This window comes from Lampetra fluviatilis, chromosome 70, assembly GCF_964198595.1.
Source record: "Lampetra fluviatilis chromosome 70, kcLamFluv1.1, whole genome shotgun sequence".
Lineage (NCBI taxonomy): Eukaryota > Metazoa > Chordata > Hyperoartia > Petromyzontiformes > Petromyzontidae > Lampetra > Lampetra fluviatilis.
In genome coordinates, this window is record NC_136344.1 from 645,034 (window position 1) to 660,868 (window position 15,835).

The 15,835-nt window shown below is 57.1% G+C and overlaps 1 protein-coding gene across 1 annotated transcript in view; it reads left to right on the forward strand.

Moving 5' to 3' along the window:
* Window positions 1-15,835, forward strand: part of LOC144952818 (DNA-dependent protein kinase catalytic subunit-like) — a 49,523-nt gene that overhangs the window by 33,054 nt on the left and 634 nt on the right. Inside the window, exons 21-31 of the mRNA XM_078883285.1 lie at window positions 449-659; window positions 2,611-2,854; window positions 6,144-6,389; window positions 7,648-7,757; window positions 8,643-8,774; window positions 9,862-10,092; window positions 10,603-10,913; window positions 12,417-12,555; window positions 12,880-13,068; window positions 13,939-14,295; window positions 15,358-15,424. Of these exons, the coding sequence (XP_078739411.1) occupies window positions 449-659; window positions 2,611-2,854; window positions 6,144-6,389; window positions 7,648-7,757; window positions 8,643-8,774; window positions 9,862-10,092; window positions 10,603-10,913; window positions 12,417-12,555; window positions 12,880-13,068; window positions 13,939-14,295; window positions 15,358-15,424 (2,237 nt within the window). The remainder of the gene's footprint in view (window positions 1-448; window positions 660-2,610; window positions 2,855-6,143; window positions 6,390-7,647; window positions 7,758-8,642; window positions 8,775-9,861; window positions 10,093-10,602; window positions 10,914-12,416; window positions 12,556-12,879; window positions 13,069-13,938; window positions 14,296-15,357; window positions 15,425-15,835) is intronic.

Here is a 15,835-nt window from a genome sequence, read left to right on the forward strand (position 1 = left end):
GCACACGCGCACATACACACGCACACACACGCACACGCACGCACACATGCATACACGCGTACACGCACGCACGCACACGCGCACATACACCGCACATACACACGCACACGCACACACACGCACAGACCTGCACACGCACGCACACACGTACACGCACGCACACACGTACACGCACATACACGTACATGCGCACGCACACACACACGCACGCATCCTAGGGTGCAGATGACGACGCTGACGATGACGACGATGACGCTGACGACGCTGACGACGACGATGACGACGCTGACACTGATGATGACGACGACGACGCTGTCATCCATGACGACGCTGACAACGACGATGACGATGCTGATGACGATGATGACGACGACGCTCAAGTTCTCCCCGTGCCCCCCCCCCCCCCGTGCCCCCCCCGTGCCCCCCCCCCCCCCCCCGTGCCCCCCAGGCTGAGCGTGCGCGCCTTCTGGGCCCACGAGTGCCGCCTGCCCCCCGGGTCGCTGGCGAGGGCGCTGGGCGCCGTGAGGCTGCTGCACAGCGCCGGCACGGAGCGCCGCTTCCTGGGCAACGCCACGCACGCCCTGCTGCAGCGCAGCGCACGCAGCCCCGACTACGCACGCCCGCTGTTCACACACCCCCTGGGGAGGTGTGTCTTCAGGGTGAGCGTCACTCACTTGCTCACTCACTCACACACTCACTCACACACGCACGCCCTGCTGCAACGCAGCGCACGCAGCCCCGACTACGCACGCCCGCTGTTCACTCACCCCCTGGGGCGGTGTGTCTTCAGGGTGAGCGTCACTCACTTGCTCACTCACTCACACACTCACTCACACACGCACGCCCTGCTGCAGCGCAGCGCACGCAGCCCCGACTACGCACGCCCGCTGTTCACTCACACCGCTGGGGCGGTGTGTCTTCAGGGTGAGCGTCACTCACTCGCTCGCTCACTCACTCACTCACTCACCCTCACACGCACGCCCTGCTGCAACGCAGCGCACGCAGCCCCGACTACGCACGCCCGCTGTTCACTCACCCGCTGGGGCGGTGTGTCTTCAGGGTGAGCGTCACTCACTCGCTCGCTCACTCACACACTCACTCACCCTCACACGCACGCCCTGCTGCAACGCAGCGCACGCAGCCCCGACTACACACGCCCGCTGTTCACTCACCCCCTGGGGAGGTGCGCCTTCAGGGTGAGTGTCACTCACTCGCTCGCTCACTCACACACTCACTCGCCTCACACGCTCGCTCACTCGCTCGCTCACTCACTGACTCACTCACACACTCACACACTCACACTCACTCACACACTCACACTCACTCACTCACCCACTCACTCACTCACACACTCACACACACACTCACTCACACACTCACACTCACTCACTCACCCACTCGCTCACACACTCACACACACACTCACTCACACACTCACACTCACTCACTCACTCACCCACTCACTCACTCACCCTCACACGCACGCCCTGCTGCAACGCAGCGCACTCAGCCCCGACTACGCACGCCCGCTGTTCTCTCACCCCCTGGGGAGGTGCGCCTTCAGGGTGAGCGTCGTCTCACTCGCTCGCTCGCTCGCTCGCTCACTCACTCACCCTCACACTCACTCACACACTCACTCACACACTCACTCACACACTCACCCTCACACTCACCCTCACACGCACGCCCTGCTGCAGCGCACACAGCCCCGACTACGCACGCCCGCTGTTCACTCACCCCCTGGGGCGCTATGTCTTCAGGGTGAGTGTCGTCTCACTCGCTCACTCACACTCGCTCACTCGCTCACTCGCTCGCTCACTCACTCACTCACCCTCACACTCACTCGCTCGCTCACTCACATACTCACTCACACACTCACTCACACACGCACACTCACACACTCACTCACTCACACACACACTCACTCACACACTCACTCACTCACTCACACACTCACTCACTCACACACTCACTCACTGACTCACTCACACACTCACTCACACACACACTCACACACTCACACACTCACTCACACACTCACTCACTCACACACTCACTCACACACTCACTCACACACACACTCACTCACTCACACACCCTCACACTCACTCACTCACTCACACACTCACTCACTCACACACTCACTCACACACACACTCACCCTCACACTCACCCTCACACACTCACTCACTGACTCACTCACTCACACACTCACTCACTCACTGACTCACTCACTCACTCACTCGCTCGCTCACTCACCCCTGACTCGCACTCACACTCACCCTCACACTCACTCACACTCACACTCACCCCTTGACTCACCCTTTGACTCGCCCTCACACTCACCCTCACACTCACCCCCCTGACCCCACCCTGACCCCAACGCTGACCCTAACGCTGACCCCACCCTGACCCCACCCTGACCCCACCCTGACCCCACCCTGACCCCATCCCTGACCCCATCCCTGACCCCACCCTGACCCCACACTGACCCCATCCATGACCCCAACCTGACCCCACCCTGACCCCACCCTGACCCAACCCTGACCCCACCCTGACCCCACCCTGACCCCACCCTAACCCCCACCCCTCCCTCCCGTGTACCGTCAGGATTACACCATCGACTCCAGCTGGAAGCGGAGCCACTCCATGCAGACTCCGCTCTTCGTGGAGACTCAGGGCACCGCCACCACCGCCGCCACCACCGCCGCCACCACCGCCGCCACCACCGCCGCCACCACCGCCACCGCCGCCACCACCGCCACCACCGCCCAGGGACAGCCGCGTCCGGCCGCTGCGGGCAGAGTGAGAGCCACGCCAAGTCAGCGGGAGTTCAGTCCCACCCAGGAACCAGGTGATGTCGAAGCATCATCATCAGCATCATCATCAGCATCATCATCATCAGCAGCAGCAGCATCATCATCATCAGCAGCATCATCATCAGCATCAGCAGCAGCATCATCATCATCAGCAGCATCGTCAGAAGTAGCAACGTCGTCACCGGCATCAGTAGCAGCAAAATCATCTTCAGAATAATCAGTGGTATCAGCAGCAGCATCATCATCAGCAGCAGCAGCAGCATAATCAGTGAATTCGATCAATGGTTATTTCGCGTTAACAGTAACTCAACATTACTAATTTATCTTCTTGGTTCTTTCGGTAAAGTCGTCACGTAGAAGGGAAGTAATAAAATAATAAAAATAAAACATAATAAATTACAATTCTCACGACGTTTCGGCCACAACGCAAGCAGCCGTCCTCAGGTGAAGAACAGGTCTGTCGGAAAGACAGCGTCCGAATGAAACACCGCCAGGCTTGGCAGCGTATATTTAAGCTGCTGGGTTGGAGGGGGAAGAGCGCCTTGACAAAGGAATTTGCATATCAAGAGGAATTTAGCATATTTATGGGAAATGCAGATATGGGATTAGTACTACTTGTGAAATGCGTAGGAGGTGGGCGGGGGGTTTCAAAGTCATATTATGCCCGTGCATTATGCAGGATTAGCAGCATCAAAACGTCGTGAGAATTGTATTTTAGTATGTTTTATTTTTATTATTTTACTATTTCCCTTTTACGTGGTGACTTTACCGAAAGAACCCAGAAGATGAATCCCTGCAGTCACGAAAGAAGCTTTAAATCGAAATAAAATACAATTGTCACAATTGTATTTTATTACGTTTGAGAATTGTATTTTATTATGTTTTATTTTTGTATTTTATTATGTTTGATTTTTATTATTTTATTATTTCCCTTATACGTGACGACTTTACCGAAAGAACCAAGAAGATGAATCCCTGCAGTCACGAAAGAAGCTTTCCATCGAAATGTATTTTTATTATGTTTTTACCTACGTGACTTTACCGAAAAAAACCTCAGAATAAACATAATATAGCGGTAATGGTAGGTTTTTACCCTTTTAACTGGTACAAAACTGACACCTTTATTCAAGGCATCATGTTTGCAATGACCACAACACAAGTAGTCAATAAAGCAAACAAAAAGAAGCAACTCTGATAAGGATAATAATATGCACTGTCCTTGATACCTTGAATAAAGGTGTCAGTTTTGTACCAGTTAAAAGGGTAAAAACCTACCATTACATTTTGCCACTGGTAAAAGAGATCTCATAGTGTAAATGTTTACCCCGAACTCTCAATACTCTGATATTGCACTGTTTTTTGAGTTGTACGCCTTCTGGTGTCATCTGGCCCTACACCAATGGGGACTAAAGAAAGCCGTCTCGGGTGTGGGCCAATCAACTTCAAGGACAGTGCATATTATTATCCTTATCAGAGTTGCTTCTTTTTGTTTGCTTTATTGACTACTTGTGTTGTGGTCATTGCAAGCATGATGCCTTGAATAAAGGTGTCAGTTTTGTACCAGTTAAAAGGGTAAAAACCTACCATTACATTTTGCCACTGGTAAAAGAGATCTCATAGTGTAAGATAGCGGCTTTCTAAGCAGCTCTGCCGCTCGATTTTTCACCTGATGACGATGGCTTGTGTTGCTATCGAGACGTCGCGTGAGACTGTTATTATTTTTGTTATACTGGTAGGAACGAAGTGGACCAGACCACCAATAGATTATATCGTCCGACCGTTTGTCCGTCCGTCCGTCCGCGTCCGTTTGTCCGTCCGTCCGTCCGACAAGATGGCCGCCCGCTCCCCCTGCGCGTGTGTGTTTGCGTGCGTGCGTGTGTGTGCGTGTGTATGCGCGTGTGTGTGTGTGCGTGTGTGTATATGTGTGCGTGTGTGTGCGTGTGTATGCGCGTGTCCGGCCCACTCGAGCGGCGTGATGAATGGGCGCTATTGGGCTTCGGATCGTTATTCACGGCGAACTGGAAGCGTAGCAACACAACTTCATTACGTGTGCGTGCGTGCATGTCTGTGTGTGTGCGTGCGGTGCGTGTGTGTGTGCGTGTGTACGTTTATGCGCGTGTGTGCGCGTGTGCGTGTGTGTGCGGTCGATATCCCTGTACCGGTATTAGTATTATTCCTACCAGCCCACCCCGCAGGGTCCTGTTTATTATTTTGTTGTCTCCGTTCTGGCTTTACCGAAAAGGCCCAAAGAACATGAATTCCTGCAGTCGCGAAAGCTTTAAGTCAAGATGCACTCATGTTTGTTTTATTGTAACGGGGTGTTAGGGCACCAGTGAGCTGCAGTGGAGTAGCTCTTGTTACAGAAGCTATCCTGGATATGGCAAATGATAGCTTGATTGATAATTTATTCATTGGGTGAGTGGGTGAGTGGGTGGGTGAGTGGGTGAGTGAGTGAGTGAGTGGGCGGGTGGTTGGGTGAGTGGGTGGGTGAGTGAGTGGGTGAGTGAGTGGGTGGGTGGGTGGGTGAGTGGGTGGGTGAGTGAGTGGGTGAGTGAGTGGGTGGGTGAGTGGGTGGGTGAGTGGGTCTGTGGGTGAGTGGGTCAGTGGGTGAGTGGGTGGGTGAGTCGGTGGGTGAGTGGGTTGGTAGGTGAGTGGGTCGGTGGGTGAGTGGGTGGGTGAGTGGGTGGGCGGGTGGGTGGGTGAGTGGGTGAGTGGGTGAGTGGGTGGGTGGGTGAGTGGGTCGGTAGGTGAGTGGGTCGGTAGGTGAGTGGGTCGGTAGGTGAGTGGGTCGCGGTGGGTGAGTGGGTGGGTGAGTCGGTGGGTGAGTGGGTTGGTAGGTGAGTGGGTCGGTAGGTGAGTGGGTCGGTAGGTGAGTGGGTCGGTAGGTGAGTGGGTCAGTGGGTGAGTGGGTGGGTGAGTCGGTGAGTGGGTTGGTAGGTGAGTGGGTCGGTGGGTGAGTGGGTGAGTGGGTCGGTAGGTGAGTGGGTCGGTGGGTGAGTGGGTGGGTGAGTGTGTGAGTGGGTGGGTGAGTGGGTGGGTGAGTGGGTGGGTGGGCGAGTGGGTGGGTGAGTGAGTGGGTGGGTGAGTGGGTTGGTAGGTGAGTGGGTGAGTGAGTGGGTGGGTGGGTGAGTGAGTGTGTGTGTGAGTGTGTGAGTGAGTGAGTGTGTGAGTGAGTGGGCGAGTCGGCGGGCGAGTGTGTGAGTGGGCGAGCGAGTAAGTGTGTGTGTGAGTGTGTGAGTGAGTGAGTGAGTGGGCGAGTGGGCGAGTCGGCGGGCGAGCGTGCGACCGAGTTCGAGGGTGGTGACACCGCCGCCCCTGTCACAGGCGCGACGGTCGACTGGCTGACGGGAGGCTCCCTGCCGGCTGACTTTGGGCCCAACTCTCTGCCCTCGTCGTCCTCCGCCTTGTCGTCCGCCTCGTCGTCCACCTCATCGTCCACCTCATCGTCCACCTCGTCGCTCCTCTTCCCCCGAGTCTCCCGGCGCCCGCCAGCGAGACCGCTTTTTGCCGCCGGATTCGGAAGCGCCAGGCCGGAGGCTCCCGGCGCCGCCACGCCGGGGAGTTTGGCCGGTGAGGAGCTGCCTCTGAGCCGGGCCTGGGCGGGGGAGGGGGCGGGTGGGGGGGCGGGTGAGGGGGTGGGGGGGGGCGGGCGGGCGGGCGGGCGGGCTGGGGGGGAGCGAGGGGGTGGGGGGGCGGGGGGGGGTGTGGGGGGCACCATGCCCGCATCGGCGTGTACCTGTGTGTGTGTGTGTACCTGTGTGTGTCTGTGTACCTCTGTGTGTGTGTACCTCTGTGTGTGTGCGTGTGTGTTTGTGTACCTGTGTACCTGTGTGTGTCTGTGTACCTCTGTGTGTGTGTGTGTACCTGTGTACTTGTGTGTGTGTGTGTGTACCTGTGTGTGTCTGTGTACCTCTGTGTGTGTGCGTGTGTGTGTGTGTACCTGTGTACTTGTGTGTGTGTGTGTACCTGTGTGTGTACCTGTGTGTGTGTACCTGTGTGTGTACCTGTGTGTGTGTGTGTACCTGTGTGTGTGTGTGTGTCTACCTGTGTGTGTGTGTGTGTCTACCTGTGTGTGTGTGTGTGCCTGTGTGTGTGTGTCTACCTGTGTGTGTGTGTGTACCTGTGTGTATACCTGTGTGTGTACACACCTGTGTGTACCTGTGTGTGCGTGTACCTGTGTGTGTACCTGTGTGCGTGTACCTGTGTGTGTACCTGTGTGTGTGTGTACCTGTGTGTGTGTGTACCTGTGTGTGTACCTGTGTGTGTGTGTACCTGTGTGTGTGTGTACCTGTGTGTGTACCTGTGTATGTACCTGTGTGTGTGTGTGTGTACCTGTGTACACCTGTGCACGTACCTGTGTGTGTGTGTACCTGTGTGTGTACCTGTGTGTGTGTGTGTGTGTACCTGTGTGTGTGTACCTGTGTACACCTGCGTGTGTGTACCTGTGCGTGTACCTGTGTGTGTGTACACCTGTGTGTGTGTGTGCGTACCTGTGTGTGTGTGTGTGTACCTGTGTGTGTGTGTTTACACCTGTGTACCTGTGTGTGTGTGTACCTGTGTACACCTGTGTGTGTGTGTGTACCTGTGTACACCTGTGTGTGTGTACCTGTGTACACCTGTGTGTGTGTACCTGTGTGTGTGTGTGTGTGTGTACCTGTGTGTGTGTGTGTACACCTGTGTACCTGTGTGTGTACCTGTGTGTGTGTGTGTACACCTGTGTACCTGTGTGTGTGCGTGTACCTGTGTGTGTGTGTGTATATGTGTACACCTGTGTGTACCTGTGTGTACACCTGTGTGTGTATGTGTACCTGCGTGTGTACCTGTGTAGTTGACCCTGGCTGCGATCTGCGCGCTCTCAAGCGCCGAGTCTCCTCCTCCTCCAGCCGCCTCCGCAACTTCCACGCTCGCCGCGTCGTTCGCTCCCAGAAGGTGGAGCAGGTGAGCCGAGGTCAAGGTGAGCTCAGGTGAGCTCAGGTGAGCTCAGGTGAGCTCAGGTGAGCTCAGGTGAGCTTAGACACCCAGACCCAGGGCTTGAACCCAGGTGTCTCAGTGTCTCTGACACGTCCATCGTGAACCCCCTGAGAGAGAGAGAGAGACACCCAGACCCAGGGCTTGAACCCAGGTGTCTCAGTGTCTCTGACACGTCCATCGTGAACCCCCTGAGAGAGAGAGAGACACCCAGACCCAGGGCTTGAACCCAGCCTCCCAGTGTCTCCGACACGGCCACCGTGAACCCCCTGAGAGAGAGAGAGACACCCAGACCCAGGGCTTGAACCCAGGTGTCTCAGTGTCTCTGACACGGCCATCGTGAACCCCCTGAGAGAGAGAGACACCCAGACCCAGGGCTTGAACCCAGGTGTCTCAGTGTCTCTGACATGGCCATCGTGAACCCCCTGAGAGAGAGAGAGACACCCAGACCCAGGGCTTGAACCCAGGCTCTCAGTGTCTCTGACACGGCCATCGTGAACCCCCTGAGAGAGACACCCAGACCCAGGGCTTGAACCCAGGTTTCTCAGTGTCTCTGACACGGCCATCGTGAACCCCCTGAGAGAGAGAGAGACACCCAGACCCAGGGCTTGAACCCAGACTCTCAGTGTCTCTGACACGGCCATCGTGAACCCCCTGAGAGAGAGAGAGACACCCAGACCCAGGGCTTGAACCCAGGCTCTCAGCGTCTCTGACACGGCCATCGTGAACTAACCCTACCTCTTCCCCCCACCCTTCCCCCCCATGCCCCCCCTCCCCCCCATGCCCCCCCCTCCCCCTCGTGCCCCCCTCCCCCCCGTGCCCCCCCCCCCCCCGTGCCCCCCCCCCCTCGTACAGGAGAGGCAGCGTGAGCTGCGTGTGGGGTCCGACTGCCACGTGCGTCTGTACCGCAGCTACCGCCTGGGGGAGCTCCCAGACATCCAGATCCCTCACTCGGCCATCATCGCTCCCCTGCAGGCACTGGCTCAGGTGGGGGAGGGGGGGGGGGCACAAGGAGGGGGGAGTGGGTGAGTGGGTGAGTGAGTGAGTGAGTGATTGGGTGAGTGAGTGGGTTCGTTAGTGAGTGAGTGAGTGGGTGGATGAGTGAGAGATTGGGTGAGTGAGTGAGTGAGTGGGTTCGTGAGTGAGTGAGTGGGTGATTAGGTGAGTGAGAGATTGGGTGAGTGAGTGAGTGGGTTCGTGAGTGAGTGAGTGAGTGGGTGATTGGGTGAGTGAGAGATTGAGTGAGATGAGTGAGTGAGTGGGTTCGTGAGTGAGTGAATGGGTGATTGAGGGATTGGGTGAATGACTTTGAGTGATTGCATGAGTGAGTGGGTGATTGGATGAGTGAGTGGGTGTGAGAGTTAGTGATTGGGTGAGTGAGTGGGTGAGTGGGTTAGTGAGTGGGTGATTGGGTGAGTGAGTGAGTGAGTTATTGGGTGAGTGATTAGGTGAGTGAGTGAGTGATTGGGTGAGTGAGTGAGTGAGTAATTGATTGAGTGAGTGGATGGGTGGCTGAGAGAGAGTGATTGGTTGAGTGAGATGAGTGAGTGATTGAGTGAGTGAGTGGGTGATTGAGTGATTGGGTGAGTGAGTGATTGGGTGATTGGGTGAGTGAGTGATTGTGTGAGTGAGTGATTGGGTTAGTGAGTGAGTGATTGGGTGAGTGAGTCATTGATTGAGTGAGTGGGTGGGTGGCTGAGAGAGAGTGATTGGGTGAGTGAGTGAGTGAGTAATTGATTGAGTGAGTGGGTGAGAGAGAGAGAGAGTCTGTATGAGATTGTCAACATCTCCTAGCCACCGTGATGATGATGATGAGAGAGAGAGAGACGCAGACTCCAAATCTACAGCAGCAGCAGTAGCAGGCATCGTCAGGGTCGGGATGCAACCCACGACCTCCCGCGTACCAGGCGAGGCGGTCAACATCTCCCAGTCGCCGCGAGATGTGCGTGTGTGCGTGTGTGCGTGTGTGCGCGTGTGCGTGTGCATGCGTGTGCGTGTGTGCGTGTGTGTGTGCGTGCGTGTGCGTGCGTGTGCGTGCGTGTGTGCGTGTGCGTGCGTGTCTCCCCACGCGCAGTGCGATGCTCCGGTGGCACGCGCGCTGCTCTGCTCGCTGCTCAGCGGCCTGCTCCCCCGGCGGGTCGGAGAGGGCGGCCGTGCCGACACCGGCGACGCCGATGCCGATGCCGATGACGCCGGTGAGGAAGCGGAGCGACGGGTGCAGCTCTACGTGGGGCTGAACTCCGACCTGCAGCGGATTCTGCGCGACAGCGAGTTCCACTACGCCCCCGTGTTCGTCTTCGTGCAGGTGACGGGTCTCTGCTGTGTGTGGGTCTCTGTTGTGTGTGTGGGGAGTCTGTGGGTCTCTGTGTGTGTCTCTACTGTGTGAGTAGTGTGTGGGTCTCTGTTGTGTGTGTGGGGAGTCTGTGGGTCTCTGTGTGGGTCTCTACTGTGTGAGTAGTGTGTGGGTCTCTGTGTGTGAGTAGTCTGTGGGTCTCTGTGTGTGAGTAGTCTGTGGGTCTCTACTGTGTGAGTAGTCTGTGGGTCTCTACTGTGTGAGTAGTCTGTGGGTCTCTACTGTGTGAGTAGTCTGTGGGTCTCTACTGTGTGAGTAGTCTACGGGTCTCTACTGTGTCTCCCTTTCTGTCTGTCTCTCTGTCTGTCTCTCTGTCTCTGTCTCTCTCTCTCTGTCTCTCTCTGTCTCTCTCCGTCTCTCTGTCTCTCTCTCTGTCTCTCTGTCACTCTCTCTCTCTCTGCGTCTCTCTCTCTCTCTGTCTCTCCATCTCTCCATCTCTCTCTCTCACTCTGCGTCTCTCAGGACCTCTGCTGCCGGAACCCGGACCTCCCTCCGCTGCCCGCCGACCTCGTAGCGTCGTCGGCGCTGGCGAGCCTGCAGCAGGCCTCGGGCATCCTCCTGCTGGAGGAGGCGCTCCTGCGACGGCCGCGGCTCCCGCACGGAGGCGGCGCCGAGTTGCCGGAGGTCTCGGCGCCGGTGGTGGGGGACGCACCGGCAGCCAAGAGGGCCCGGCTGGACAGGGCACGGCAGCTGCAGCAGCTGCAGCGGCAGCAGCGGCAGCAGCAGCAGCAGGAGGTGGCGCCCGACACGGCCACCTGGATCCAGCTGGCCAGGTGATGATGATGCGGTGGATAGACGCGGTGGTGGTGACGGTGGTGGTGGTGGTGGTGGTGACGGTGGTGGCGGTGGGTGGTGGTGGTGGTGGTGACGGTGGTGGTGACGATGGTGATGGTGGTGATTATGGTAATGATGATGATGATGTTGATGGTGATGATGTTGATGGTGATGATGGTGATGATGGTGGTGATGGTGTTGACGGTGCAGGCTGTACCGCTCTGTGCGTGACTACGACGCTGTCTGAGGCGTCTTCTCTGGCAGCGTTGACTACGACGTGATGATGGTGATGATGTTGGTGATGTTGACGATGTTGATGATGTTGGTGATGGTGTTGATGGTGATGATGATGTTGATGATGTTGCAGGCTGTACCGCTCCGTGAGTGACTACGACTCTGTCCGAGGCGTCTTCTCTGGCAGCGTTGACTACGACGTGATGATGGTGATGATGATGATGGTGGTGATGTTGGTGATGATGTTGATGATGTTGACGATGTTGGAGATGATGGTGATGGTGTTGATGGTATTGATGTTGCAGGCTGTACCGCTCTGTGAGTGACTACGACTCTGTCCGAGGCATCTTCTCTGGCAGTGTTGACTACGACGTGATGATCGTGATGGTGTTGATGGTGTTGATGTTGGTGATGGTGATGATGTTGATGTTACAGGCTGTACCGCTCTGTGAGTGACTACGACGTGATGTTGGTGATGGTGTTGATGGTGATGATGTTGATGATGTTGGAGATGATGATGATGTTGATGGTGATGATGTTGATGATGTTGGAGATGATGATGATGATGATGATGTTGATGATGTTGTTGATGTTGATGTTGCAGGCTGTACCGCTCCGTGAGTGACTACGACGTGATGTTGGTGATGGTGATGATGTTGATGGTGATGATGTTGATGGTGATGATGTTGATGATGTTGATGGTGATGATGTTGATGGTGATGATGTTGGTGATGTTGACGATGTTGATGATGTTGGTGATGGTGTTGATGGTGTTGATGGTGTTGATGTTGGTGATGGTGATGATGTTGATGTTACAGGCTGTACCGCTCTGTGAGTGACTACGACGTGATGTTGGTGATGGTGTTGATGGTGATGATGTTGATGATGTTGGAGATGATGATGATGATGGTGATGATGTTGATGGTGATGATGTTGATGATGTTGGAGATGATGATGTTGTTGATGTTGATGTTGCAGGCTGTACCGCTCCGTGAGTGACTACGACTCTGTCCGAGGCGTCTTCTCTGGCAGCGTTGACTACGACGTGATGATCGTGATGGTGTTGATGGTGTTGATGTTGGTGATGGTGATGATGTTGATGTTACAGGCTGTACCGCTCTGTGAGTGACTACGACGTGATGTTGGTGATGGTGTTGATGGTGTTGATGTTGGTGATGGTGATGATGATGGTGATGATGTTGATGGTGATGATGTTGATGATGTTGGAGATGATGATGATGATGTTGATGATGTTGTTGATGTTGCAGGCTGTACCGCTCCGTGAGTGACTACGACTCTGTCCGAGGCGTCTTCTCGGGCAGCGTGGGCACCAAGGAGGTGACCAGGGACGCCCTCGGCGCTGAGGCTCGCGGAGACTTGCAGGAGGCCGCTCGCCTCTACGAGCAGGTGGGGGGGGAGCAGGTGGGGGGGGAGCAGGTGGGGGGGCAGTGGGGGGAGCAGGTGGGGGGAGGGGTGGGGGGGAGCAGATGGGGGGAGGGGGGAGGGAGCAGGTGGGGGGAGGGGCAGAGGGGAATCTGAATCTCTGTGTGAGTCTACGGCTCTCTGTGTGTGACCTCCTCCCTCTCCCCCCTCCCTCCCTCCCCTCCCCCCCCCCTCCCTCCCCTCCCCTCCCCTCCCCTCCCTCCTCTCCCCTCCCTCCCCTCCCCTCCCTCCCCCCCCCCCTCCCCCCCCCTCCCCCCCCCTCCCTCCCCTCCCTCCCTCCCCGGCAAGGCGCTGAGCACGGAGGAGTGGGCCGAGTCTCCCCCGTCGGAGGCGGAGACGGAGCTGTGGGACTCTGCGTCTCTCTCCTGCTACGCGCGCCTCACGCGCTGGCCACACCTGGACCGCTGCGCCACCGCCAGCTTCGACTCGGGGAGACCCCCAAACCTCCTGCTGCTGTGGGACGACCCCTTCTACCAGGTGGGGAGGGGTGGTGGTGGTGGTGGAGGGGGATAGGGGGGTGGTGGTGGTGGTGGTGGAGGGGGTGGTGGAGAGGGAGGTGGTGGTGGTGGAGAGGGAGGTGGTGGTGGTGGAGGGGGTGGTGGTGGTGGTGGTGAGGGAGGTGGTGGTGGTGAAGGGGGTGGTGGTGGTGGTGGTGGTGAGGGAGGTGGTGGTGGTGGTGGTGGTGGGGGGGAGGGGGTGGGGGTGGTGGATAGGGAAGGAGGGAGGAGGGGTGGAGAAGGAGGGGTGGTGGTGTCACCACAGTTGTTGATCCACTCACTCACCTACTCACTCACACACTCACCCACCCACTCACACACTCACCCACCCACTCACCCACTCACCCACCCACTCACCCACCCACTCACTCACCCACCCACTCACCCACTCACTCACCCACTCACCAACCCCCCCACCCACTCACCCACCCACTCACTCACCCATCCACCCACTCACCCACCCACTCACTCACCCATCCACCCACCCACTCAATCACTCACCCATCCACCCACCCACCCACCCACCCACTCACTCACTCACCCACTCACCCACCCACTCACTCACCCACTCACCAACCCCCCCCACCCACTCACCCACCCACTCACTCACCCATCCACCCACCCACCCACTCACTCACTCACCCATCCACCCACCCACTCACCCACCCACTCACTCACTCACCCATCCACCCACCCACCCACCCACCCACCCACTCACTCACTCACTCACCCACTCACCCACCCACCCACCCACCCACTCACTCACCCATCCACCCACCCACCCACTCACTCACTCACTCACCCATCCACTCACCCACCCACTCACTCACCCCCCGCGTGTGGTGCGCAGGAGGCCTACCTCCCGTGGGTGATCAAGGCTCGGCTAAAGCTGCTACTCACCGGAGCCGGTGACCCCTCCTCCACCGCCACCACCGCCTCCACCACCGCCACCACCGCCTCCACCACCGCCACCACCGCCACCACCACCGCCACCACCACCACCGCCACCACCTCCACCGCCACCGCCGCCGCCACCACCGCCACCACGCTGTCGGCGTTTGTGGACGAGTCTTGCCGCGGGTCTCAGCGCCGACGCCGCCTGCTGGAGTCGTCGTTTGGGCCGGAGCTGGCGGCGCTGCACCTGGCGCACGGCCGCCTGGGCAGGGCCGCAGGCCTGGCGCACACCGGCATGCGGGCCTTCCTGCAGGTGTGTGGGTGTGTGCGTGTGTGTGTGTGTACGTGTGTACGTGCGTGTGTGTGTACGTGCGTGCGTGTGTGTGTGCGTGTGTGTGTACGTGTGTGCGTGTGTGTGTGCGTGTGTGTACATGTGTGTGTGCGTGTAGGAGTGGGCGAGTGTGTACGTGTGTGTGTGTGTGTGCGTGTGTGTGTACTTGTGTGTGCGTGTGTGTGTGCGTGTGTGCGTGTGTGCGCGTGTGTGTGTGTGTGTACGTGTGCGCGTGGGTGTGTGTGTGCGTGTGTGTACGTGTGTGTGTGTGTGTACGTGCGTGTGTGTGTACGTGTGTGTGTACGTGTGTGTGTGTGTACGTGTGTGTGTACGTGTGTGTGTGTGTACGTGTGTGTGTACGTGTGTGTGTGTGTGTACGTGTGTGTGTACGTGTGTGTGTGTGTACGTGTGTGTGTACGTGCGTGTGTGTGTACGTGCGTGTGGGTGTGTGTGTGTGTGTACGTGTGTGTGTGTGTACGTGTGTGTGTACGTACGTGTGTACGTGTGTGTGTACGTGTGTGTGTGTACGTGTGCGTGTGTACGTGTGTGTGTGTGTACGTGTGTGCGTGTGTGTGTGTGTGCGTGTGTGTGTACGTGTGTGTGTGTGTGTGCGTGTGTGTGTGTGCGTGTGGGTGCGTGTGTGTGCGCGTGCATGTGTGTGTGTGGGTGCATGTGTGTGTGTACGTGTGTGTGTACGTGTACGCGTGTGTGCGCGTGTGTGTGTGGACGTGTGTGCGCGTGTGTGTGTGGACGTGTACGTGTGTGTGTGTGTACATGTGTGTGGGTGTGTGTGTGTGTGTGTGCGTGCCTGTAGGAGTGGGCGAGTGTGCGTGTGTACTGTGCGTGTGTGTGTGTACTGTGTGTGTGCGTGTGTGTGTGTACTGTGTGTGTGCGTGTGCGTGTAGGAGTGGGCGAGTGTGTGTGTATGAACGTGTGTGTGTACGTGTGTGTACGTGTGTGTGTGTGCGTGTAACTGTGTGTGTACTGTGTGTAACTGTGTGTGTGTGTATGAACGTGTGTATGAATGCGTGTGTGCGTGTATAGGAGTGGGCGAGTGTGGACGCGATGCACCAGGAGTGTCGCCTGCAGCGGCTGCAGTCGCTGCACATGTGTGTGTACTTGTGTGTGTGTGTGTATGTAACTGTGTGTGTACTTGTGTGTGTGTGTAATTGTGTGTGTGTGTAACTGTGTGTGTGTGTGTATGAACGTGTGTATGTGTGTACTTGTGTGTGTGTGTGTGTAGGAGTGGGCGAGTGTGGACGCGATGCACCAGGAGTGTGTGTGTACTGTGTGTATGTGTGTATGTATGTGTACGTGTGTGTGTGTGTACTGTGTGTGTATGTATGAATGTGTGTGTATGTGTATGTAACTGTGTATGTGTGTGTGTGTGTAGGAGTGGGCGAGTGTGGACGCGATGCACCAGGAGTGTGTGTGTGTGTGTACGTGTGTGTGTGTACTGTGTGTGTATGTGTGTGTGTATGTGTGTGTACGTGTGTGTACTGTGTGTGTATGTATGAATGTG